The sequence below is a fragment of the Ovis aries genome, chromosome 4 (genome assembly GCF_016772045.2).
Source record: "Ovis aries strain OAR_USU_Benz2616 breed Rambouillet chromosome 4, ARS-UI_Ramb_v3.0, whole genome shotgun sequence".
Classification (NCBI taxonomy): Eukaryota; Metazoa; Chordata; class Mammalia; order Artiodactyla; family Bovidae; genus Ovis; species Ovis aries.
In genome coordinates, this window is record NC_056057.1 from 103,945,388 (window position 1) to 103,971,382 (window position 25,995).

The 25,995-nt window shown below is 43.3% G+C and overlaps 1 protein-coding gene across 2 annotated transcripts in view; it reads right to left on the minus strand.

Annotated features, from left to right (window-relative positions):
- Positions 1-25,995, minus strand: part of KIAA1549 (KIAA1549 ortholog) — a 125,860-nt gene that overhangs the window by 7,702 nt on the left and 92,163 nt on the right. For both annotated transcript variants that reach the window (XM_004008294.6, XM_042248890.1), the window contains exons 15-19: positions 24,970-25,123; positions 17,316-17,633; positions 10,173-10,219; positions 3,399-3,559; positions 296-441 (exon numbers count right to left, since the gene is read on the minus strand). In XM_004008294.6, the coding sequence (XP_004008343.3) occupies positions 296-441; positions 3,399-3,559; positions 10,173-10,219; positions 17,316-17,633; positions 24,970-25,123 (826 nt within the window). The remainder of the gene's footprint in view (positions 1-295; positions 442-3,398; positions 3,560-10,172; positions 10,220-17,315; positions 17,634-24,969; positions 25,124-25,995) is intronic.

The following is a 25,995-nucleotide window of genomic DNA, read 5'->3' on the forward strand; positions in this document are numbered from 1 at the left end:
CAACTGAAGCAACTTAGCATGCATGCACAACTGTGTGAAAAGAAAAATACACTCGGAGGAAAAAAGTGACGGAGGTTAAAACTTCATGCAGGTTTTAAATCGAGATCTCCCATGCAGAAGCAGCAGCAGCTATACCATTTACCATTTGAACCATGCTTAAGTGGTCTTAAATACATTCACACTATCATGCAGCCTTCACATCATTTGTCCCCACAGCTCTTTTCATCTTATAAAACTGAAGTCCATATCCATCGTGTCTGAACTCTCAACGACGATCCCAACACGAGATACTCACAGCCTCTCTCCGGCCAGCGTCGTCCTCCCCGTAGGCAGGCCAGCCTGGCCCCCCATACTGGCCGCCTCTGCTCGGTGGGATTTCCACTGGCTGAGCTCCGATTCTGCTGGCGATTCCCACCTGCGTCAGGTGCTGGATCTGAGAGCCTGGAGGAACACAGGGAGGGGCCCAGTGAACATCAGCAGGGGAGCTGAAGGCTGCTCAGGTGAGATACTCTGGTTCTGACCTCGGCATGCCCTGGGGACACGAGCACTGTTCAAATGTGGCACCAATTCTACCCCCAGAAAAGACACTTCCTAAGAAAACCAGACCTGAGCTTCTGGGCTTGTGGGCTTTTACTTTCAATACAGTGGCTATTAGTGATGTTCCTATTTTCCTGGTCAGACATCAAAGGACGGGGAATAAAGGGGATAATGGAGGGCCCTTCCATTCATTTCTGTAGAGGCTACAGATAATGGGGACCTTATTCATTCAGAAAAAAAGGAGTGAAAAGTTTTGGAGCCATAAAGAAACTGAAACTTGGTTCTTACTTGCTTATGATTTTCAGACTCATAAGGAAATGAAAGTGCAATATGCCTTTAAAAAAACCAAACAGGCAGAGTGTGCATTTGAGTTCAAAATGTTAAAGTACATTTTTGTTATACTCACACTGTTTTCATAATCTAGTCATATCATAATTAAAAATTTAAAACTATCCATGACAAACGGGCACTTGCCGAGAGCATGTGCCAGCGACCGAGCAGCACAGGCATGTCACCTGCCTCTGCGGAGACCGAACCCTGTGCTGCCGCGGCTGCTGACCTTCAACACCCCAAGGGAGTTCAGGGTGGAGTGAGGCGCTCTGTGCTCCAGGGAATCTGGTGGAGCAAGTCTTTAGATAGTTAGGTATTTTTAGGAACTGATTTCATGATCCCAATCTTTGCATCTCCTCATATCTAGAAAAGCACTAAATCCCTTCATGATGACATCAGCTCCTGGGGACTAGCAGAAAACCTCTTGTAAAGTAAGTGCCTGGTTGCACTGAACTCCCCTTTCACCAAAATCATATATTCACCTTCCCCCACGACCTCTTTGGAGCAGTCTCTCAGAGCCATCTGAGGTGCTCTCTCCCAGGCTATAGTCCTCATTTTGCCCCAAATAAAACTCACCTCTCAAGTTGTGCCTCTTTTTCAGTCAACAAAGCCACCCACTCACCCTCTTCATCGAGGTATACTGAAGCAAAGACAGATGTCTAGCACGCATTCTACACTCAGGCACGCCATAGCCTTGTGTGGCTGTGAAAGCTAGCTTTTAAATAACATATTTTAATCTCCCGTCAACTTTGGCATATGGAAATAACCCTATTCAACAGATCGAGGGAGAAAAAAACCAGATCTTTAAATGCTCTGAAATAAAACATTGATTTCCAAATGCACCTAGGATTGTCTCATTCATCTGGGATGCTCAGGCTAGTCCCACAAAGGTTCAGGGTTTTCCAGAGGTAAGACCTCTCCATCTTCAAGGCTGTTCCTACTCTAGTTACCTAATTAACAGCCTCTGTTAATCAAATACCTTTTTTAAAAATGTACTCTACAGGAGCCCTTGTCCTGAAGCATTTGCTACTGAAGATTCCTAACACTATTAAAATTATTAGAACTATCAGACAATGGACATTGCCCAAGAGACATTGTTTGAGCAAATCTTGCAAAGGACGGAAATGCAGCACAGTGCCCGTCATCACTTGTAAAGGCTCAGACAACTGCACAGGGAGAAAAGCATACCTTTGTGTTAGACTTGCAACAGCAGTTGAAATCATAGTTGAGACACAATTCTGTATTTTGCTTTGTTCACTTAACGAGACAGCACAGGCTCCCTCGTGATTCAAGTCACCCATCACCCCCCAGCAGGCAGGGGTTTGCATTCCAGCTCAACCACTGACAAGCCTGTGACCTTGGACACCCAGTAATCACTCCAGCTGAGACTCAATGCCTCACTTTTCAAATGGAGATTTTTTTTAAAAATCTATCTCACAGTGCTATTTCAAGGATTAAAAGAGATAAAATAGGTCAAGTACCAAATGCATAGGAGGCAATCAGGAAATCTTAAATTCCCTTTTCTTGGCTCTGAGCTCTTCATTTTAGATGGCTGTACAAGTTTACTCGCTGATGCCCGTATAACTCGGTATTGAGGGAGCTCACAGTTGTTTGCTATTCTGAATAATGCTTCAATAAACATCCTTGCACATGTAGTTTTTCTCCAATATTTTGGATCTCTTCAGGGGACAGGGAAGAGCCCATATTCCCAAATTACCAAATCAAAGGCTTATAAAGTTATATTGCCAAGCTGCTTTCCAAAAATTTAATGATTTACACCATCACCAGAAATAAGAGTAGTAATAATAATAATGGCAGCTAATATGTATTACAATTTATGATATTCCAGGCACTATTTTAAGCACTTTATATCTGTTATCTTCTAAGACTGTTCTTCTAATGAGGATTTGAAAGAGCAGGTAGAAAAGACCTAGAACCGTTTCACGTTGCCACCAGCTTCCCCTGACCTTCCACTGCCGACTCTGCCCAGGAGTGACTGCAGAGAAGGGACAGGCTTAGAGGCATGAGGAAATGACAAGGACGTTTCAGAAAAGAGAAGAAGATAAAGGAAGAAGGGGAAGAATGAGGGAGGTAAGGCTCGAGGACAAAACCGTGGTTGTACCCTCCCAGAAGCGACCAAATAAAACACACATCTCCCTGTAGCCCCTGTGGATCAACTTTAGAAACTGCCTTCTTTAAAATAAACGCTTGTTTTCATGCCACCGTAAGCACTCAGAAATAGGTGTTTCTGTTCACTCTAAGTTTTCAGAAACGTTTTCCCTGGAAGCCATGTGCTGGGAATTTCACACAAAGGGACTGTTTTCGAGACTCTGACTCAGAAACAAATCGGAGGCCCCACGTCTTGGGATCTCAGCCACTCTGTCCTTTCCCACCTCCCAGCCATGCATCTCCCAGAGGACCCAAAGGAACACAGCTCTCACAGCCAGAAGAGGCCAGGGCTGGGATTCTGACACCCTGAAGTCTAAAGTGCTCTCTGCACAATTCAGCCAGAAAGAAATGTCCACGTGTACCTGTGGTGCCCCCAACAGGCCGAGGCCGAGCCACTGACGGCCCCTCCTCAGAGTAGATCCCTCGGGCAGCAAATGAGGTGGCTTCAGACGATGCTTGGGGCTGTGGGGGCTCAGGAGGCACCAGCTCGGAAGACTGCAGCAAACCAGGTCCGAAACCGGGTCTGAAGGCGAAGCACATCCAAACATTAGGACCACACTTGCCTGGTTCTGGTATTTTATTAGGTCCACCCTCAGCCCTGAAGCAATGTAAGACTTCTGTGTCCGCTGGCTTATTAGCCATCGCCTCTCCCAGAACATGGGCTCCCTGAGGACAGGGACTCTATTCGCTCCCTGACAAATCTCCTGTGCTACAACCTGTATATATACCATCCAGTACACATGCTGGAACACAGCTGATGCTTGACAAATCTGCCGGATGACTGGAGAAAAAAATGCTCTAGTTTACAGACCCAAAAAGGGTGCATCTCAATCTCCAGGGCCAGTTCATCTCCAGCAGTCGACTAAAGGAGTGGATCTCAACCCTGGCTGTATATTAGGGTTACCTGGGGAACCCACACCACACCCCAGACCTCCCCAAAATAGAATCTTTAGACATGGGACCCACACCATGGTAGTTTTTAAAGCTCCACTGACGTCCCTGAGTTTCATCAAGGCTGAAAACTAGTGTTCTAAAGCAGTGGTTCTCAAACCATTTAGTCTCAGGACGTACTTGCATTCATGAAAATAAGGACTCACAAGTGAAAGTCACTCAGTAGTGTCCGACTCTTTGCGGCCCCATGCGCTATTCTATGGAATTCTCCAGGCCAGAATACTGGAGTGGGTAGCCTTTCCCTTTTCCAGGGGATCTTCCCAACTCAGGGATCAAACCCAGGTCTCCCGAATTGCAGGCGGATCCTTTACCAGCTGAGCCACAAGGGAAGCTCAAGAATACTGGAGTGGGTAGCCTATCCCTTCGCCAGTGGATCGTCCTGATCCAGTAATTGAACCGGGGTCTCCTGCATTGCAGGCGGATTCTTTACCAACTGAGCTAAGAGGGAAGGATTCACAAGAGCTTTTGTTTATTTGGTTTCCCTGGTGGCTCAGATGGTTAAGAATCCGCCTGCAATGCAGGAGACTGGGGTTCAGTCCCTGGCTCCGGAAGATCCCCTGAAGGACGGTATGGCAACCCATTCCAGTATTCTTGCCTGGAGAATTCCATGGACAGAGGAACTTGGCAGGCTATGGTCCACGGGGTCACAAAGAGTCAGACACAACTGAGTAACTAATGCTTTCAAGAGTTCTTGTTTATGTGGAGCATATCTATAGATAAATATCATGTTCAAAATTAAAACAGAGCAAATGAAAAATTCATTTAAAAATAACAATATTAAACCTATTACATATCAACATTTTTCACAGAATTAACTAATACTAGAGTGGGTAGCTATTCCCTTCTCCATGGAATCTTCCCGACACAGGGATCAAATCTGGGTCTCTTGCATTGCAGGTGGATTCTTTACCATCTGAGCCACCAGAGAAGCTCATATTTTCCCACATGCCCCCCCACCCCCCGCCAAATTTAATGAGAAGTGTTCTACGTTTTTAAAATTTTTTCCTTAACAGAAGATATCTAGATTCTCTTACACTTTGTATTCAATCGGTTTCCATCAGTTATTTTACGAAGAAAAGCATAAATATGTAGTTGGAAAAAGGAGGAAGATTTTAATAGCCTACCAAATAATATTCAAATAGTATTTCCGTTAAATATTCTTCTCTGAAACCACACCAAAACTCAACAATATTTCCTATGAAGGTTAGTGGCAATATTGACTCTGAAACTATCTGAACTTTTCATCTTCTGTTATGCTAAAACTACTGGTCTTCCTTGCACTTTGAATAGACTCATGCATGATTGGATGACATTGCTCATTTGGAAAATAATGGTTCACTGCATTATGCAGACTTTCTTGATATTGACACATTTTATTTTACAGTAACCCAAAATCACATTCATTAATATCACCATCGAGCTCATCAGAAAAGGCTTTAAGTACTAGGAAACCGTCCATTTTACCATGGCAGACAAGTTTGTAAAATTTTCATTTCCAATTGAAAACTCAATCTGATCACTGGCAATAACTGCTGTCAGTTGTTTTCCTGCCCACTGCTCATTTTCAAAGCCAAACACTCAAGCCCACAGGCTGTTTGCTCAAGCAAAAACATGGCAACAGTTAGATCAGTTCTCAACTGCAAGGCCATAATCAGCAGAAGTGCTTTATATGCATCTCTTCTCCTGTCATCCAGACCGTCAAGAGACTCTAGGGTCTAGGTTTAATAAAATTAATTTGGGGGCTTCCCTGGCGGTCCAGTGGTTAAGAATCCGCCTGCCCATGCAGGGGACACAGGTTTGATCCCTGGTCTGGGAAGATCCCACCGGCCATGCAGCAACTAAGCCCGTGCAGCACAATTACTGAGCCCTTGTCTCTAGAGCCCACAGGCCACAGCTACGGAAGCTCGCACACTCTAGAGCCCGTGCTCCACAGCAGGAGAAGCTACTGCCACGAGGAGCCTCCACACCGCAACGGAGAGTAGCCCCTGCTCTCCACGACCAGAGAAAGCCTGCACAGCCAGTCAAAACAAATGAGTCTTTAAAATTTATTTTTACTGCTTCAATGATATACTAACATAAAACTGGCATTTTAAAAAATGCTGTAAAAAATAAAAATAAAAAAATCTGTGATTGCCCAGCAGTGAAGAAGACTGGAATGAGTCCTTGAACAGCTAGGTGTCACTGTCTGGATTCGAGTCAAGGCACCACAGCTTCACCCACCACTGCTTTCATACCTCAGTACAAAGGTCAAAGCAATGAGAAAAGTCAGAGGACATCTTTGTGTTATTATAAAAATAGCTTTGACCTCACAGACCTCCCTCAACGGGCCTCAAGGACCCTCTAGGGATCTGACAATCTCACCCTGAGAACCACTCTCTTAAAGATACTCAAAAATTTAAAAAAGAACGATAGTCTAGTTATAATTCCTTGCAAATGACAGTTAACCAGTAATTAATAGATTAAAACTTGGACTGCATGGAGATCCAACCAGTCCATCCTAAAGGAAATCAGTCCTGAATATCCCTTGGAAGAACTGATACTGAAGCTGAAGCTCCAATACTTTGGCCACCTGATACGAAGAACTGACTCACTGGAAAAGACCCTGATGCTGGGAAAGACTGAAGGCAGGAGGAGAAGGGGATGACAGAGGATGAGATGGTTGGATGGCATCAGCAACTCGATGCACATGAGTTTGAGCAAGCTTCAGGAGTTGGTGATGGACAGGGAAACCTGGCATGCTGCAGTCCATGGGGTCGAAAAGAGTCGGACATGACTGAGCAACTGAACTGACTAATAGATTAAATCAGTTTGATTAGAAAGTACACCAACCTGCTCTGATTCTACACTGTCATTTCTGGAGTACAGTCCATAAACTGAAACCCAGGCAACCTGTATTACTCTCTTTAAATAACTGCTGCTATTTTTGACTGACCTCGGAAAGAGGTATCTGACAACTCTGACCTTAGAGATCTAACAGCTTAACCAATACACACTCCTCCTTCTAGCCCTGTAAACTAGAGCTCAGCTAAATTAATTACAATCTCTGGACCATTAACCTAGGAACAAGAGCTTGCCTTTTTATTAATGATTTCTGCTTTATCCAGTCAATTAGCACCCTTCTGCCTATATCTACATCCCTTTCATCCTAAACTGTATACTCAGAGAGTTTTGTGTGATCCAAATACTCTAATTTACCTTGGGTGGCCATAAAATTCAGCATCCAAACCAGAACACTTTTGAGAGTGGAATTTACAATTATGCTGAACAACAGGAGTATATTAGGATTGAACCAGGCAAAACCAGATCATGTGGTCCCCCTAGCATTAGCTTTTGCCCTGGATCATCTAATCTCCACCTGTTCCCTTTACTTTGTTGCTTTTGGACTACAAAGCAGTGCCTGGAGAAGGGGAGAAGGGCTGGGGAAAAATAAAACAAAATCTTCTGAAAATGAGGGCAAATAAAGAGAAAGTAAGGAGAAAGCAGATAACACCCCTACTTCTGTGTGACTAGAGGGATAGCTGAATCATGCAAGGGATAGTTGAATGTGATTTCTGAGACTAAGTCTTTATCACAATTCCTTCACTGTAATAAATCAATTGTCTATTCACACGTGGGTCTGATTATGAATGCTCTTTTCTGTTCTATTGGTCTACTTGTCTTGCTTTACAGCAACACCACACTCCTCATTCCTTGACAGTAATTTGCAACATTTAGAATATAGCCCTAACATCTTATTCTTCTCTCTTACAGTGTCTTGGCTACTCTTGGCCCCTTGCATATCCACATATATTTTAGAGTGAGCTCATCAATTTCCACATATTAAAAAATGCAACAGAGACAGTAAAAGAGACACAGAGATAAAGAACAGACTTTTGGACTCTGTGGGGGAAGGCGAGGGTGGGATGATTTGAGAGAACAGCACTGCAACATGTATATTACCATATGTGAAACAGATGACCAGTCCAAGTTCGATGCATCAAACAGGGCACTCAAAGCCGGTGCACTGGGACAGCCCAGAGGGATGGGCTGGGGGAGGGGGGTTCAGGACAGAGGAACACATGTGCACCCGTGGCTGATTCATGTCAGTGTATGGCCAGAACCACCACAATATGGTAAAGTAATTACCCTCCAATTATAATAAATGAATTAATTTTAAAAAATAAATAAAAAATGCAACAAACTATTGGGATTTTGAATGGGACTGCAATGAATCTATAGACCATTTGGGGAGATCTGACATTTTAAAAATATTGAGTTGCACAAGCCATGAATATCTTTCTTTAGAAGGCTTGAATATCTTCAGTTAGATTTATCCTGAGGTATTTCATATTTCTGAATGCTATTTTACATAGTACCTTTAAATTTTTTTTATTTTCTGTCATTGTTCATGCACAGAAGAGATTTTTGTATACTGGTCTTATAATGTATACTGATCTTGTTCATCTTGGTATCCAACTACTTTGCAATTTAATTATTAAGATCTTGCTATTTAGCCATCTTGCTAAAGTTCCTTAATTCTAACAATTCATATGTTGACATTTTAGGATTTTTCTACTGCAAAAGTATATCATCTGTTAATAATAACACTATTAATTCTCTATTTGAATTCCTTAATCTTTCTGTTACTTTTTCTTATGTTATTATACTGGCTAGTTCTTGCCTGGAGAATCCCAGGGATGGGGGAGCCTGGTGGGCTGCCGTCTATGGGGTCACACAGAGTTGGACACGACTGAAGCGACTTAGCAGCAGCAGCAGCAGGATGGCCAGGGCAATGCTGAATAGAAGTAATACAAGCAGGCAACTTTGTCTTGCTTTTGCTCTCAAAGGGGAAGTTTTTAACATTTCACCATTAACCAGTATTTGCCAAGATACTCTTATCAGATTCCTATCTGTCTGCTTCTATCCTGTGTTCACAAAGATTTTTACTATGAATGGATGTTGAACTTTATCAAATGTTGTATCTATTGAAATGAGAAGATTTTCCTCCTTTATTCACTTCAAAGTGGTGAATTACGATGATTTTTTAAAATATTACATTACTCTTGTACTGCTGGGAAAAAATCCAATTTGATTATGATGTGAGAGCCTACTGTATTATATTGCTGGATACACTTGCTAATATACAGTTTCAAATTTTTGGCATCTATGTTCACGAATGAAACTGGCCCTTCATGTTTCCTGTCTTGCAATGTCCTTGTCCTGTCTGTTTTTGGTTATCAAGGTTATGCTGGTCTCACAAAATGAGTTAGGGAGTGTTTTCTTTCCTTCTGTTCTTTAGGAGAGTTTGTATGATACTGGTATCTTTTCTTCCTTCAGTGTTTGGTAGAAATTACTGTTGAAGCCACCAGGCCCTGAAGTTTTTTTTGTAGAAAGAATTTTAATAATGATTTTAATCTCTTTAATAGTTATAGGACTATTCAGGTCTTCTCTTTCTAGGAGTTTTTCAAAGAACTAACTTTCTGCTTTGCTGATCTTCTCTAGTATGGCATTTGTTTTCTACTTCATTGATTCTATTCTTATTTTTATTATTTCCTTCCTCTGCTTCCCTAGGTTTTAAGACTTTTCTTCATGTGGACCATTTTAAAAGTCTTTATTGCACTTGCTACGCTATTGCTTCTGTTGTTTGTGACCTGGTTTTTTGGCCATGAGGCACAGGGGATCTTTGCTCCCTTATCAGGGAATGAATCTGCACCCCCTGCACTGGAAGGCGAAGCCCTAACCACTCGACCACCAGGGAAGTCCCCCCAAAACTTCTGATACAATACATTTTCAGGACTCCAAATCTCATGAGTCTTATCAAAAGTTTTGCTCAGCTTCTCAGCCACCTTGTCTGGAATCAGCAGTATCTGTGGGAGAAAGTGGACCCAAAAGCAGGGCTCACTTCTCTGGATTTGCTAGATCTTGGCTCCATTCTGTTTCACTGCCCTGATGGCTACCTGGTGTTTTGTTTTTGTTCTTAAATCTTGTCCAGCTTTTCCAGTTATCATGAGCAAATTATCTAGTCTGTCATTACTAGAAGCAGGACTTAAATTCTAACTTTTTTCCCTCCTCTTCTGGTTGCATTAAGATAACACGCAACTCAGAGTTTCATTTCTGTTCATATTAGCTAAAAGAAACAAAGCTTCAAAATTTAACAAAGAGCCTGTGTGAAAAAATCTTGATACATTTTCTCCTAAAAACCTTACCTTGGTAACGGGCCTGATGGGGGAGTCATTCCATAGTCTTCATATCTCTGGAAGAAATTCAAAAGAAGATGAAGATGAACATTCAATCCTTATTATGAAGTGACAACAGCAAACTTACAAATTTAGATTTGCAGGATCAGCTTCCAAGAGATTTATTTTCTCATAAAAAGTTAGCATGCTCTCATGGCATTCCGCCACCATGTAATGCTAGAAGCTTCAGTTTGGGGAACTGGGCTAATATGCAACTAGCTTCCAGATCTTTCTTTCTTTTGTAAAAATATTAACAAGAGACAGGGTTCCTGCACCTGCCCTTCCCTGCAGGCTTATCCTCCACAAACCTGTATCTTCTGCTAACCAGATGGGCCTTCATTGCCATATTTAGTGTAAATGACTCTATCAACAAGGACCACAATGGTCTCCAGATCTAGTGGGTGCCTATTAGCAATTCAAATATACTCAAGAAACTAAACAATGCAAAAGTTGTTCCATGTTGTACAATGCTATAAAAAGAGAAAGACTGTAAGAAGAACCGTAATTTGAGAGAGACCCTAAAAGATAAAGTAAACACATTCCTAATGTTATGACTAATACCAAGGAGGTCCAGCCATACTCCCTGCCCTTAAATTCCATTACGTCCATGTATCCTTCAATCCACTCTTCTTATTTGAACTAATCTGCACTAACCAAGTGCTCTTTGACTAAAGCAAGATGGCACCAGATTTAAAGAAATCTAGACTTATGTTACATTCCTCATGAAATCATTATATCCTAACCCTAGCACAGTTGGGACTCGGGCTTTTAACACTTCTTTTCGACAACTACGAATCATGATTTTGGAGTCAGATATTTTAGTAGGATAGTAACTCTGGACAGCATCATACTCAACTTCACTCAGTTTAAATTAACTGGCTCCAGGGTAGGAGTTCCATATTAAGTTACTACATCAGCCTTGCTTCTGGACTTGCTCTCATATGAGACTTTTTTTTAAGCTGCCATTTACTGAATTAGTATTTTGCTATGCACTATATGAACACTGATTCAGGTCCACAGCAATGTTAAAAAGTGTTCACTACCTACTGTTTACAGATGAAACCAAAACACAAAGAAATTAAACAAAGTCCTCCTAATCTATCTTTCTGACTCCAAAGACTATGCTTTTAATCACTGGGCTGCACTACCCATGATTTCTAAAACCAGACTTTCCCTCTTAAATAAATCTCTACTTGTGGGAGGCAGGGGGGCAGATAGGGAGTAGCAGCTTTGGTGTCAGACACACTGACCAAAGCACTCTTATTTCCCTTGGTCTATTTCCTTAGAAACAATCTCTGCACCTCATAGAGTCCCAAAGGGATTACTAGACTTGAAACTGTACTCAAATTACTTCTCCTCTGACCCTCACTGCTTTCCTTCCCTTGGCAAAGGGAGAGAAATTCAGAACCCCTCAGAGTTCCACAACGGAGGTAAAATAAGCCAAAGTGGATTATGGAAGAAGAGAGGAACAGGATGAAAAGGAGAGTCAATTTATTTTCCAAATAATTAAACAGAAAGCTGAGACTGGATCAAGATTATTCTCTACAGAATAAAATGGCCCCTGCACTTTCAGCACAGTTTGGCTTTTTCAAAAAACATATTCATATTCAATTCTTATGAACATATTCATATTCAATTTTAAAATAATATTTTTTTAAAAGGTCAAGACTTTACAGTTTATCTGTCAGGATTTCACAAGGTCTAATAAGTGAAAAACTAAAAAGAAAAACAATGCAAAGTAGCTGACCACTCTTTACCTGATCTATTACTGCAGTGCCAGGCATTTCTACTCTACTGTAGTCAGAAAAAGGGTATTATTTTTCTAGAGACTACATGCCCCCAACGATGGCAGGCATCTCCTTTACATGGGTCACACTTGTTAAAAAAAAAAGTCTGGAGGACAAACAGAATTTTAAGGTTGCAATCATCTAGGTGAATAAAAACCCCATTTTAATGCATTCTTTCTATTCCATATAAAACAAGCCAGCAAAGCAAGAAAGACAAGTGATAGGTGGAGTCTGGGAGAGGCCCGAGGTAAAGCAACCAGATGGCAAGGAACGCTTGTAAAATCTCAGGTATTCACACCTGCCACTTGGAGGACAAATCCAAGGAGGTTAATTTTACCCAGGAAAGCAGAAATACCACCTCTCAAGTGGCCTGACTCACCAATGCATAACTAACACTTTTACACTGGCAAGAAAGGGATAAAAGTGTCATCAGATGGTCCATAAACATTCACTGAAACCATCCTGAAATCCACATTTCAGCGGTTTTTACTATAGTCAGAAGGAGCAAATAAAAAGTGATCAGGTTCTTCCTGGCAACAAACAATAACTTTACAACCAATTTCTAAGCATGTTTAAGTTATGTTAGATATGCCCAAATACAACCAGTGATCTGGTTTTCCGCTAGATTAAATTGCTACCACTCCCATCAAAACACTAAGGATAATCAACTAGTAGGGAAAACAATAGATATGACTTACAATCAAATCAATGCCTTCAATCATAATTGAAGGCAGAGAAAAAAGAACAAAGTAGCTAAAGCTGCAGATAAACCGACAGATACAGAAAAGGGACAAAGATGAGCCAATACAAAAATAATGGTTATCTTCAATTCAACAAAGAAAAGTGCTTCAGAAATGAAAGGAAGTTTCCCTGACATGAATGAAATAACTGAATATGAAGATTAAATGGACACTGGTTATTCAGGGGGGAAAATGGTTCCGAAAAATTGGTTGAATGCCAAGAACTATTTATGCTTCCCAGAGGACAGGACACATATGTCTTCTATCAGGTAGGGAGCAATGAAGGCCACAGGTTTCTGCACTGAACAACTCAAGGAGCAGAAAGCAGCAACATGTAGATGCCAGCAGCCAACAAGTGTAGGTTGGGAAGTGAGATGAGAATCCTCCTTTTAGAAAACACAAGACTAACCCAAGAGGCTCCTGGAAGGTCTCCCTCTTCACTCAAGTCCTCCTGTCCCCCCATAGATGCACCTACTGTTAGCCTCTCAGCTCCTCAAAACCAATAAACAGCATTTTACTTGTCAGCCACCCCCCTGACATCCTACTTTCAAAACCAGAGGCAGAAAGGTGGTAAGGAAATCTTTCAGTAGTCTTGGTGAGAGATGATGACGACTCCACCAGTGTAATACAGTGGATAGATTTGAGAGGAAGAGTCTCCAAAGCTCTAGCACATTTAATCAAGCTCAACTTCCTCTACTTCCCCTTTCAGTGCTGGTCTACCATCACTTCAGCTGTACCCTCTGGGCTGCACCTCTCTTCCCAGCTGTCTTATCATCCCACATGCCTGATAAAGCCCCAGTCCTGGATCAGTCCGATCGCCTATTCTCTCCTTGTCTACACCTGGGTATCTGAATGCTGGTAAACTACAAAACTTGAATTTGTGCCACTATAATTTCATGATCGTCAGTCTCAACAGCGGCCTCAAGGCTAAGTGATTACTTCCATGTCCCTAGTCTGTTCTCTCTCATTCTCCTCCATAAGTATTTCATGTTCTACTCTCCCTCAACCCTCTTGCCTTGCTACACTTCTCTCATTCTCAAGAGATGACTCTGCTTTCTCTACGGTGAGAACATAAACCGATGCAGGGAGTCTGGGTTCAATCCTTGGTCAGGGAACAGGATCCCACATGCTGCAATTCAGAGTCTTGTCATAACTAAAGATTCCACATGCTGCAGTGAACATCGAAGATCCCAGATCCTGCATGCCACAACTATTTAATAAGGCCCAGAGCAGCCAAATAAATATCAATAAGCTAATATTTTTAAATGGTTGAACTTGATCTGTATCCTTTAAAATTTTCAACGCTTCTAATTAATGTGTTCAATCTTTCCTCTAGGTTCCTAAACATACAAAACTCCATTAGAATAATTCTTTTAATATGTCTGTCTACTAATGCTATAATCTGTACCATTTTCTTGCTTCTCTGCTTGTCTGGTTAGTTTTGATTGGATGCCAGACATTATTCAGTTTACCTTGTTGGATGCTGTATATTTTTCGTTTTCTATATAAATATTCCTGAGCTTTGTTCAGTTTCAGGTCTTACTTTTTTCTGTGTTAGGCAGAATGAAAGCAGCTTTAACCTGGGGCTATTTGCCCCACTACCGAGGCAAAACTCTTCTGAGCACTCTAAGTGATGCTCCGTGAATTACGAGGTCTTCTACAGTGTACCAAAAAAAACAAAAACTACTAGTCATCTCAGGCTGCCATCACAAAATACCACCGATTGGGTGGCTTAAAACACATAAATTTACTTTTTCACAGTTCTGGAGGTGGAAAAACCACAGTCAAGTTTCCAGCAGGGTTCAGTTGTTGCCAGGAGCTTCCCTCCTGGCTTGTGGACAGCTGCCTACTTGCTGTGTCTTCACATGGTGGACAGTGGGCCCCAGTGTCTCTTCCTCTTTTTATAAGGGTACCAGTTCTATCAGATCAGGGATGCAACCATATGACCTCATTTAACCTTTACTTCCTCCTTCAAGACTCAGTCTCCAATACATGTGCATGCGGGCTTATGCTTCAACATACAAATTTTGGGAGAATACAATTCAATCCACAGCAGGAACATTTTCCCATGCTTATGTGAGCTCTAAGGACTGTTCCCTTTAATCTCATGGGGCAGTTCTTTCCTTCGTTTTGAGTAGTTTCCTCACACCTTAAAACTGATCAAAACTCAAATGAAGATTCTCTGCAACCTCTGAAGCATCTCTGCGTGCTTCTCTCTGCTTTCCCATACTGTCTGTTGTGAACTCTAGCTCTCTTCTCCTTCCCACACTCCCTACTCGATTCTCTCAACCCAGGGAGACCACGGAGTTCTCCCTGGAGTATTCCTCCCTGGACCATATAGCTAGAAACGCTCTCAAGACGGGAAGCCGGGGTGACTGTAGGCTTCTACTCATCTCTCATTGATCCCTCTTTTTCGTTGCCTCAAGTCCAATGTGGTGAAAACCCACACATTTTGTTCAGTTATTTTACTTGTTTCTGGAGGGAAGATAAATCCTGAGCCTCTCCTCCATTTTGTCCAGAAGAGGGAGTTTGTACCAGATACTTTTGTTTCTGGGTCTCCGCTAGCTTCCCCACTACCTGGAATACTCTTCTTTAACTGCCATTCTGTCTAGAAACTCCTTCCCCACACTTCCGGTCAGGGGCTCCTCCCACATACTCTCCTCCTGCGCCACACCCACCCTATGCTGAACCGAGTTACTGTTTCCATTGCCCACATACCCCCACTGGGATGCAGGAGCTGGAGTTGTACGTTATGCACTTCTACAGCCCAACACCTCGCAGAGCACTCAGCACAAAGCAGGTGCTCCAGAAATACATTTGAATGAATAAACAAGTGAGATAAGCTTAAAGTAAACAGACAGCAGATATGGTCAAATTCATTTTCATTGCTGAGTTTTGTTCTGTATCATACATTTCCTTAAAGATTATAAACTACTAGTTTATAATTACGTACCACCTATGATTATGAAATGGTTTAACGTTTATTTTCGAAACAATCTATATTTTAATATGTAAACCAACAATGACTAGGTTAGATAGCATTTTTCTCCTGCGTGGTGGCTGTGATCTATACCTCAGATACGTGCTCACTATGCCTTGAAAAAAACTATCTAAGAGCCGACTTTGAAAATCCAAACCAATTTCAGAGATGAAAATTCTTCTTAAAAAAAAAAAAAAGAAGATGGATTTATCTGTGCCAGGTCTTAGTTGCAGCATGTGGGATCAAGTTCCCTGACCAGGGAATCAAACTTGGGCCCCCTGAATTGAGAGGATGGAGTCTTAACCACCAGACAACTAGGGAAGTCTCCAGAGCTGAAAATTCTGTTAACATATGTTATGATCACCCAATTGAACCTTAATATAGTTAACAAAACTAGAGGAACCCTGGATAAATACTCCTTGAAGAAAAAATTTAAACTGTAATCTGTTAACATCTTTCCAGAGTCAAATGTTTGTTTGATCATCTGAAATTAGTAAAAGATGATTTTTAATATTATATCCCTGAGTTTTACTTCTTGTCCATGACTTGAGAAAGCACCTTTAAAAGCACTGACCGAACATGGAAAAAAAATAAAGGATAATAAAAACAGATGAAGCAGGGAAATGTCAGCTCCCGAGATGGAAACCTAGTGTTTGAAGACAACTGTGCTTGGCTCCTCATGGACTAGAAGCCTCCCCTCCCCGGGCCTCCCCTCCCCTCTTCAGCCCCTCCCCTCCCCGGCCCTCCCCTCCCCTCTTCAGCCCCTCCCCTCCCCGGTCCTCCCCTCCTCTCTTCAGCCCCTCCCCTCCCAGGGCCTCCCCTAGCCTCTTCAGTCCCAGGCTGCCTACAAAAAGGAGCTGAATGACTCTGGGGCATTCTTCATCGTATCTTTTATGGAGACATCGATGAAAATTTTCCAGTTGTTGTTTTTAGACTCTAAGTCCTGTCTGATTCTTCCTCAACCCCACGGATTGTAGCCCACCAGGATCCTCTGTCCATGGGATTTCCCAGGCAAGGATACTGGAGTGGGTTGCCATTTCCTGCTCCAAGGGACATTCCCGAACCAGGGGTCGAGCTCATGTCTCCAGCACTGGCAGGTGGATTCTTTACCACTGAGCCACGTCTTTCCCATGGTAAAGAATCCGCCCGCCAATGCAGGAGCTGGAGGAGATGTGAGTTTGATCCCTGGGTTGGGAAGATCACCTGGAGTAGAAAATGGCAATCCACTCCAGTATTCTTGTCTGGAAAATCCAAGGGACAGAGGAGCCTGGTGGGCTAAGTCCATGGGGTCACAAAAGAGTCAGACAGGACTGAACAACTAAACAAACAAACAAGACTATATTTTGACAGTTATTCCACATATATTTTATGACAATGAATTTTATACCTTTCATGGAGGCAAATTCAGGAAAATACCTCCATGAAACATCCAAGCTGCACAAAAGAATGTTTTCAATATTGTGAATTAACTTAGAAGATAATAAAACTAAGACTCATCCAAACTTTGATTCCAGTCGAATCCAATCAGGGTACTGCAGGGATCCTGAAAATGAGGCAGTCAGACAACATCTTGCCCATGAGAGAATTCCAGAAGGTCCACACTTACACTGCACGGGTTGTTGGCTGTTTGAGCCGGGCTGTAGAAGGACCCCCACTGGGTGGCTCGTCTCTCTTCCCGGGAAGGGGTGCTGTTCACGGGCAGGCCGGCTGGGACCCCGGGGCCTGCAGCCACAGCGTTGGGGGGCTGGCTGCTGGGGGCCACCAGGGCAAAAGCATCGTCTAGGAGGGAGTGCATGGTCTGGCGCGCCTCCTCGATGGACGGCTGGGGCGGGATGTACTGGGAGGCCGGGAAGGGCAGGCCTGGATACCTCCCCAGCTCAGCCGACGATGGCGTGGGCACGTCAGCTGGGAGGTCAGGATCAGACTACAGCAGGGGAAACAGCAAAGTGGAGAATCACATCACTCAGCCATAAAAAGGAACGAAACTGGGTCATGTGTAGAGATGTGGGTGGACCTAGAGTCTGTCATACAGAGGGAAGTCAGTCAGAAAGAGAAAAACAAATATTGCTTACTAATGCATATAAGTGGAATCTAGAAAATGGTACAGATGAAGCCATTTGCAGGGCAGGGATAGAGATAAAGAACAGACGTGGTCACGACGGGGAGGGGAGGGTGGGATGAACTGGGAGAGCACCACTGACACACACTATCGTGTGTAACACAGACAGCTGGTGGGAAGCTGCTACAGAGTACAGGGAGCTCGGTGCCCTGTGACGACCAAGAGGGGCGGGACAAAGATCCAAGAGGGAGGGGATACATGTATACATACTGCTGATTCACTCCACTGAACAGCAGAGACAAACCCAACACTGTAAAGCAATTACATTAAAAAAGAGAGAGAGAGAGAATCAGACACGAGCTTCTGTGGAGAACAAAATTCCAGGACCAAGACAGAATTTTTAACCGTTTTCACTGCCATTGAGGAATGGGTTTACCACAAAAATTTTTCAAATCACAGCCGAGGAATGTGTGTTACCTTTCATTGGGGCAAAAAGTTTGAAATCAGAAAAAAAAAGTAAAAATATTCAACAACCATTTGTCAGGCAAAACTCAATCAACTCCCTGAAAGATATCTCAGTACCTGGAAGTTCATATTTTTCCTGAGAGCCCCCAACAACCAAAAATGATGTGTCAGAGTTTACATACTAAAATACCTAGCTGACGTTCCATAGATACAGAAACCGCGCCCCCCCCACTAAAGCAGTCTATTGACTATTAATAATAGAACAGCCCTATACAACCCTAAAGAATTCAAAGTCACCACCATATTACAACTATGCATGTATAAACCATTTTAATACTTATTGCAGCAACTCTTTATAAACAGTAAATAGTATCAATTATTTGTTCAGAAACTACTTTCTTAAAATGGAGGTGTCCCTGGATAACATGAGCCGACAAGAAAAGTTTAACTTCTATACCCACTGTCTAAAAGGCAAGAACATAAGTAATAATTAAAATTTTTAAATTACAATTACTTCAACTGACACACTGAAAAGAGAAGAGGTTCTACTCAGTGGGCTGGTGGCCCCACGTCCTCAAAGAAAAAGTTGTTGTTCAATTGCTCAGTCGTGTCCAACTCTTTGCAACCCCGTGTACTGCAGCATGCTGGGCCTTCTTGTCCTTCACTGTCTCATGGAGCTTGCTCAAAATCATGTCCACTGTGTCAGTGACGCCATCCAACCATCTCATCCTCTGCCTTCCACTCCTGCCTTCAATCTTTCCCAGCATCAAGGTCTTTTCCAGTGAGTCAGCTCTTTACAGCAGGTGGCCAAATTATTAGAGCTTCAGCTTCAGCATCAGTCCTTCCAATTAATACTCCTTAGAATTCTTCAATCCTTTAGGATTGACTGGTTGGATATCCTTGAAGTTCAAGGGACTCTCAAGAGTCTTCTCCAGCGCCACAATTTGAAAGCATCAATTCTTCAGTACCCAGCCTTCTTTATGGTCCAACTCTCACATCCATACATGACTACTAGAAAAACCATAGCTTTGATTATATGCACCTTTGTCAGCAAAGTGACGTCTCTGCTTTTTAATACACTGTCTACATTTGTCAAAGCTTTTCTTCCAAGGAGCAAGTGTCTTTTAATTTCATAGCTGTAGTCAGAGTCCACAGTAATTTTGGAGTCCAAGAAAATAAATTCTGCTTCTGTTACCACTTTTTGGGTGGGTACCTTTTCCTGGAATGCTCTGCTTACCCTACAGGTCCATAGTTTCAGCTTCACTGGTTAGAACATCCCACAGAAGGGCCAAAGGAATTCCCATATTTGTCTGGATCAGTGAATCTCTTACAAAGAAAATCTCTATTCCAGAGTCACATCCTTACTTTCAGTCAACTGTCTGAAACACTTCCTAATGACAATGGCCTGTCCACCAAGGATCAGTTATTATTCACACCAGCATCAAACACTTAAGAGCAGCAGCTATGTAATTCCAAACAGAGAGAAAAACACACGAACTGGCAAACCCACCAAGAGTTCACAAACCTATTTTGCTTGGCCCACGCAGTATTTAAAAAACAGTCAATATTTTTAAAGTCTGAAAATTTCCTACGAAAACTCAGATTTTTGGATTCTCTTGGCAGACTCGGAAGCTATGGCACCACTGGGCCCTCGTCCTGCACAGAAACAAGTGCTGTTGGGCAGAGACTGCTCCTGAGATAGGCCGGTGCGCTTTCACAACTGCAAGTGGGTGGTCTCACTCCCTACCATACACACTGGGTCCTGAAAGACTGCTTCTCCAAAATTACAATATTCTAGTAAAGTTCCACTAAGTGACTTCATCATCGAGGAAGGATGTGGGGCTCCAAAGGTGTCCGGCTTATGACATAACTCTGGAAAGACTCTGTGATCCGCTCCTTACAAGGTACAAAAATGGTCCACACTCATGCCTTCTCCTGCTTTTGGTTTTCTTGAGGAGCAGATCAGGAAGAATGTGGTTGAGTAGAAGGTCACCAACCCAACACCTCATGGCGAAAAAGGAAAGTGTATCTGTAGAAACGTCCTACTGGTAATTAAGAGGGTCTCTCTAAAACCAGGAGCAATGTTCCTGGTGGTGGCTTTCAATAACTGCACCGCAAGGAAGAGAGCACCGTGGCTACAGCGCAAACTGAGATTCAAATGGGGGACAAACCCTATAGACATTTGAGGAGAGTCCCCAAAAGCTACAGCCACTGCCAATCTCAGCATCAGTGGGTGTAACTTTAAAGAAGGTATAACTTCTATAGCAAGAGAGACCTGTTGCAAAGGTGTGAAGTTAGGTTCCCTTGGAGTCTCATTGGTCCCACGAATCCTGCCATGAAGGCAAAGAGCCATAGAGCTATGATGTGAGAGCTTCCTGCTCTCTGGCCTTCCTGCTGCCCCCACCCCCCAAATTCACAGACTAGACTCTCAGCAATCTGCAGGCCAAGAGGAAGTTTTATTCATTCTATTTATTCCTGTGTCCCAACATCCAGCACAGTGTTTCACGTGTAGATGGAACTCAACAGATGGTACTATGATCAAAAGAAGTTGAGATCTACCTAGGATACCCAGGAGTTGGAATTTGAATTCCATTCTCTTGAATCCAAGTTTGATGACTTTGACATTTTGTTCGTTTCCTTGGCACAAATACATGTTCACCTATCACTCCCCAGAAATATGAGAACTTTTTTACCTTCAGTAAAAAAAAAAAGAGGCGGGGTATGTTATTTTTATGATGTATTCTGGTGCCTCTCTGCAACCCTTCATATTATGAGAGTGATCATGTCCTTTGGTTGGTTCAGGACAATCTCGGTTCATGCTCGTTATCCTAGGATAATTAATCCCATCTACTGTCACCATCACAAGGGTGTGACTTGGAAAATAAATTATATTGGGGTTGACAAACTTCCATAATGGGCCAGAGAGTAAATATCCTAGGCTTTGTGAGCTATATAACTACTCAGCTCTGCCACCTTAGCAAAAGCAGTCATAGATAACACAAAAATGATGGGTGTGGCTCTGTTCCAATAAAACTTTCTTTACAAAAGCCAGCGGTAGGCTGGATTTGGCCTGAGGGTCATAGTTTGCTGAATCCTGATTTATAATGGTAACCCTGTTTATGAGAAATCCAGGAATATTTCTTTTACTTCAGGAGAAGAAAGCTCTCAAAAAGATATTTTGAGGGGAAAACACAAAATTCAAGACAGTTCAAAAGCAGGTATGCATAGTATAACCTTCAAGATGAAATACTACCTATAAAAAGGTGAGTGCTCAAAAAGGCATTATCTTTGAAAGTATACATTTCATCAGACTCACAGACTTAGAAAACAAATTTATGGCTTTATCAAAGGAGAAAGGTAGGCTGGGGGAGGGATAAATTAGGAGGTTGGGATTAACATATACACCCTACTATATATAACATGGGCTTCCCAGGTGACTCAGTGGTAAAGAATCTACCTGCCAACACAGGAGACACAAGAGATAGGGTTTGAACCCTCAGCATGGAAAATTCCATAGAGTAGGAAATGGCAACCCACTCCAGTACTCTTGCCTGGAAAATTCTGTGGTCAGAGGAGCCTGGTGGGCTATAGTACATGGGGTCTCAAAGAGTCAGAGGCAACTGAGCACACACACGTATAAATTACATAATCAACAAGTACAGAGAACTCTACTCAATATTCTGTAATAACCTATACTGGAAAAGAATCTGAAAAAGAAAAGATATATGTATAACTGAATCACTTTACTATACACCTGAAACACAACGCTGTAAATCAACTATGTGTGTGTGTGCTCAGCTTGGTCCCGCTCTTTTATGACCCCATGGTCTGTAGCCCTCCAAGCTCCTCTGTCCATGGGCTTCTCCAGGCAGGAATACTGGAGTGGGTAACCATTTCCTTTTACAGGGCATCTTCCTGACCCAGCGATTGAATCTGCATTTCCTACCCTGGCAGGTGGATTCTTTACCACTACGCCACCTGGGAATCCCAAAATCAACTACACTCCAATATAAAATAAAAACAAAATCATACAATATAAGTATTAAAATAAAAAAGAAAGTACACATTTCAGAATTTTAAGGAGAGAAAGTAAAAAGTCCATATAAAGGAAGAATGTCTTCTTAGGGTACCTCTGCAAATTGGAGCCACTTGGGATGAAGCAGCTGATTGAGGTGGTACTCACCAGGGAAGAGCTTCTTCCCTCCAGCTGAGGGAGGAAACTCTGCACTTTCTGCTAAGAAAAAAAGCGAAGAGAAGGATGGCCTGGGCCACCATGAAAGAAGCCTGATTTAGGATCAAGACAAGAAGGGGAGGACAGGTTCAGTTCAGTTACTCAGTCATGTCCAACTCTTTGCGACCCCATGAACAGCAGCACGCCAGGCCTCCCTGTCCACCACCAACTCCTGGAGTTTACTCAAACTCATGTCCACTGAGTCGGTGATGCCATCCAACCATCTCATCCTCTGTCATCCCCTTTTCCTCCTGCCTTCAATCTTTCCTAGCATCAGGGTCTTTTCCAATGAGTCAGTTCTTCACATCAGGTGGCCAAAGTGCTGGAGTTTCAGCTTCAGCATCAGTCCTTCCAATGAATATTCAGGACTGATTTCCTTTAGGATGGACTGGTTGGATCTTCTTGTAGTCCAAGGGACTCTCAAGAGTCTCCAACACCACAGTTCAAAAGCATCAATTCTTTGGTCCTCAGCTTTCTTTATAGTCCAACTCTCACATCCATACATAACTACTGGAAAAGCCATAGCTTTGACTAGATGGACTTTTGTCAGCAAAGTAATGTTTCTGCTTTTTAATAAGCTGTCTAGGTTGATCATAACTTTTCTTTCAAGAAGCAAGAGTCTTAATTTCATGGCTGCATTAACCCTCTGCAGTGATCTTGGAGTCCCAAAAATAAAGTCTGACACTGTTTCCACTGTTTCCCCATCTATTTGCCATGAAGTGATGGGACCAGATGCCACGATCTTAGTTTTCTGAATGTTGAGCTTTAACCCAACTTTTTCACTCTCTTCTTTCACTTGCATCAAGAGGCTCTTTAGTTCTTCTTCGCTTTCTGCCATAAGGGTGGTGTCATCTGCATATCTGAGGTAATTGATATTTCTCCCAGTAAACTAATCTATTCTTTAGTTTCATACAACACGGTCTCTGAGATCCCAGATTAGACAAAATCAAAAGCTCCAAGGGACCATCCTGGGGAGCCAAGGATACATCCCTTCCGGGATTAAGCCAGTCACCACAGACGCCCAGACACCAGTCCAAAAACCCAGCGGTAGCTCAAGATCGCCATCTACTGTGAGAACTGCCAATGCTGGTTCCCCAGCCAGAGGAATTTATTCACAGCCTTAAGGACGGACTCATTCATTCATCCTGCTGAGGAGCGAAGGAGCCTAATTTGTAGACTGCTAATTTGTGATTCCTTCGGGAATGACATCAACCCTCACAGGCCAGTTAGGAAGGGACAGTCAGTCTTAGGACACCAGAATCACAGTAAGATTCCAAGGAAAAGCCTGGGGAAAGAAGCCTGGGATCACCTCTCAGACGACAACGATGCAATTATATTTAGTCCCAACGTCAGCGTGGCCTTTGGTACATATGTGTAATTATGCTTAGTGTCTCTCAGCATTAGATCTTTGTGCAATTTGAGGGATAAAATACAAAACTCAAATGAAACACTGGTTACATAAGCTTTATCTGAAGTGATCACGTACATCACAAACTCTTTCTCCGAGGGTGTGTTTTTCGCTCGTTTCTTTAACAAAGATAGCTCTGTCAGGGCTGCACCTTGGCACAGGGTCACAGACATCCACTGTGTGCCTCAGTGCCGCTGGACACAGTAGACAAAACTGGATTAACAAGAAGATACCTGGGTATCTGAGGCTGCCCTCCATCTTGGAATATTTTTATATCTGTATTTCTCATGATCCGTTGGGGAGGCTAGCCCTTTCCTCCCTACTTAGTGGGGGTCTGTATGTGTCTTAATGTTGTCAACATCTGCTTTAACACGTCCTTTTCCTTCCAATAAAATTAAGCCCCTATTTCTTAATTTCCATGAAGCTCTTTCTTCCATTAAAATTAGAAATATATATATACACACACACATTGTTGTTTAGTCACTTAGTCGTGTCCAACTCATTTGCGACCCCATGGACTGCGATTTTCCAGCAGGAGTACTGGAGTGGGATGCCACTTCCTTTCTCCAGGGTATATTCCCAGCTCAGGGACTGAACCTGTATCTCCTGCACTGCAGGCGGATTCTTTACAGCTGAACCCCTGGGAAGCCATACATACATACATATATATATATGTACACACACACACAAATACACACATACAGAGGGAACATCTTAGCACTCCAAGAGCAGAAGGGGGCACAAAACTCTAAATATCCCTCTTAGCACCAAGAAATCCAAACAGTTCCCTCAACCAGGGGAAGGGAAAAAAAAAAACCTTCTGGACATTTCTGTTTTCCAGTGAATCCCCAAAAGTGCCCATCCTGAAGCCCGAGAGGACAGGGCTTGCAGAGAGCATGTTTCCAGAGGGTGCCCCAGCAGCCCCCTGGTCTCCAGGACTCCAGTTTCTCCACAAATGAGCGGCCCATCCCTGCCCACACCCACATGCGCCCCACAACCCAGCTGGCCCCGGAGCATCAACACCACACGTGGCCGCAGCTGGCACTGCTCACTCATCTCCCAATAGCCACCAGACACCAAGGGTCAGCGTTACGCACCGGGCAACCAATATAGGCAGAGTTGTGGACACCAGGCGGCCTTTTGTAAGTGCCGTCGCTGTCTGTAGTGATAAGTCTGTCCTTCTCAGCATCTCCAGGGCAGCCGTTGACCTGGTGTTTCCGGCGTGGCTTAGGGGAACGTTTTATCCTGGAGCTGCCAGGAGAAAAAGACATTATCTTCATAGGAAATCACTTTCCTGCCCTGGCTCATGAACTAAAGGCTAAGGATTTTTTGGGTACCTAGGACCTCCTGGCCACTGTATGAAACACCCCACCAGATATAAACAACGTGTAAGACACAGTCTCTGCTCTGAGAAAGGCACAGTCCACCTGGGCAGACAATACTAAACACACAGAACAATACAGAATAACATCATCGCTGGCTACTGGGACCTGACCTAGGTCTTGAAGAGGGAGGAGGAGCTTTGGATATGCCCAATTTATCCAACAAAAATAATAAATCAGGAGAGAGGTGGAGGGAGTGTGAGGTGCAGCTGGGATCTTGCCCAGAGCCAGAAACGGGAACGTAGATCAATGTCTGGAGGGCAATGAGGCTATCGCCTGGTAAGGCGGCAGACCCCTCGGTGGGGAGCAGCTGGATAGAGACTCGGGGCCCCACCAGGTACAGGAGCGAGCCAGCACAGGGGTGAGCCAAGCGAGACACAAATGAGAGCTGACCTTCAGAAAACGCCTCTCCCTTAAGGGGAAGGGATCTGAGAGACAAAGAAGACAGAGGCTGAGGGCAGCAGCGGGAAAAGAAATGAGCATCCACCAAACACAGGAGGCGGTGACGACACTGCGGTGAGGGCAGGACGAGGACAGGGAGGAGGGGGAGCCAGGGCTCAGCGTCCGAGAAGGAAGGGGCTCCCATTTCAGAGAGCAATTCCAGGAGACAAGAAAACCGGGAATGGCGACTCCCGGGGTAACTGGGGTGGAAGCGGCCTTCCCCACAGGTGATCGCCAGGCGGGGTCGCCCCCTCCCGGGAGCCCGGAGTCTTCCAAAGGCTTCCCCCGGCAGCACGCCCA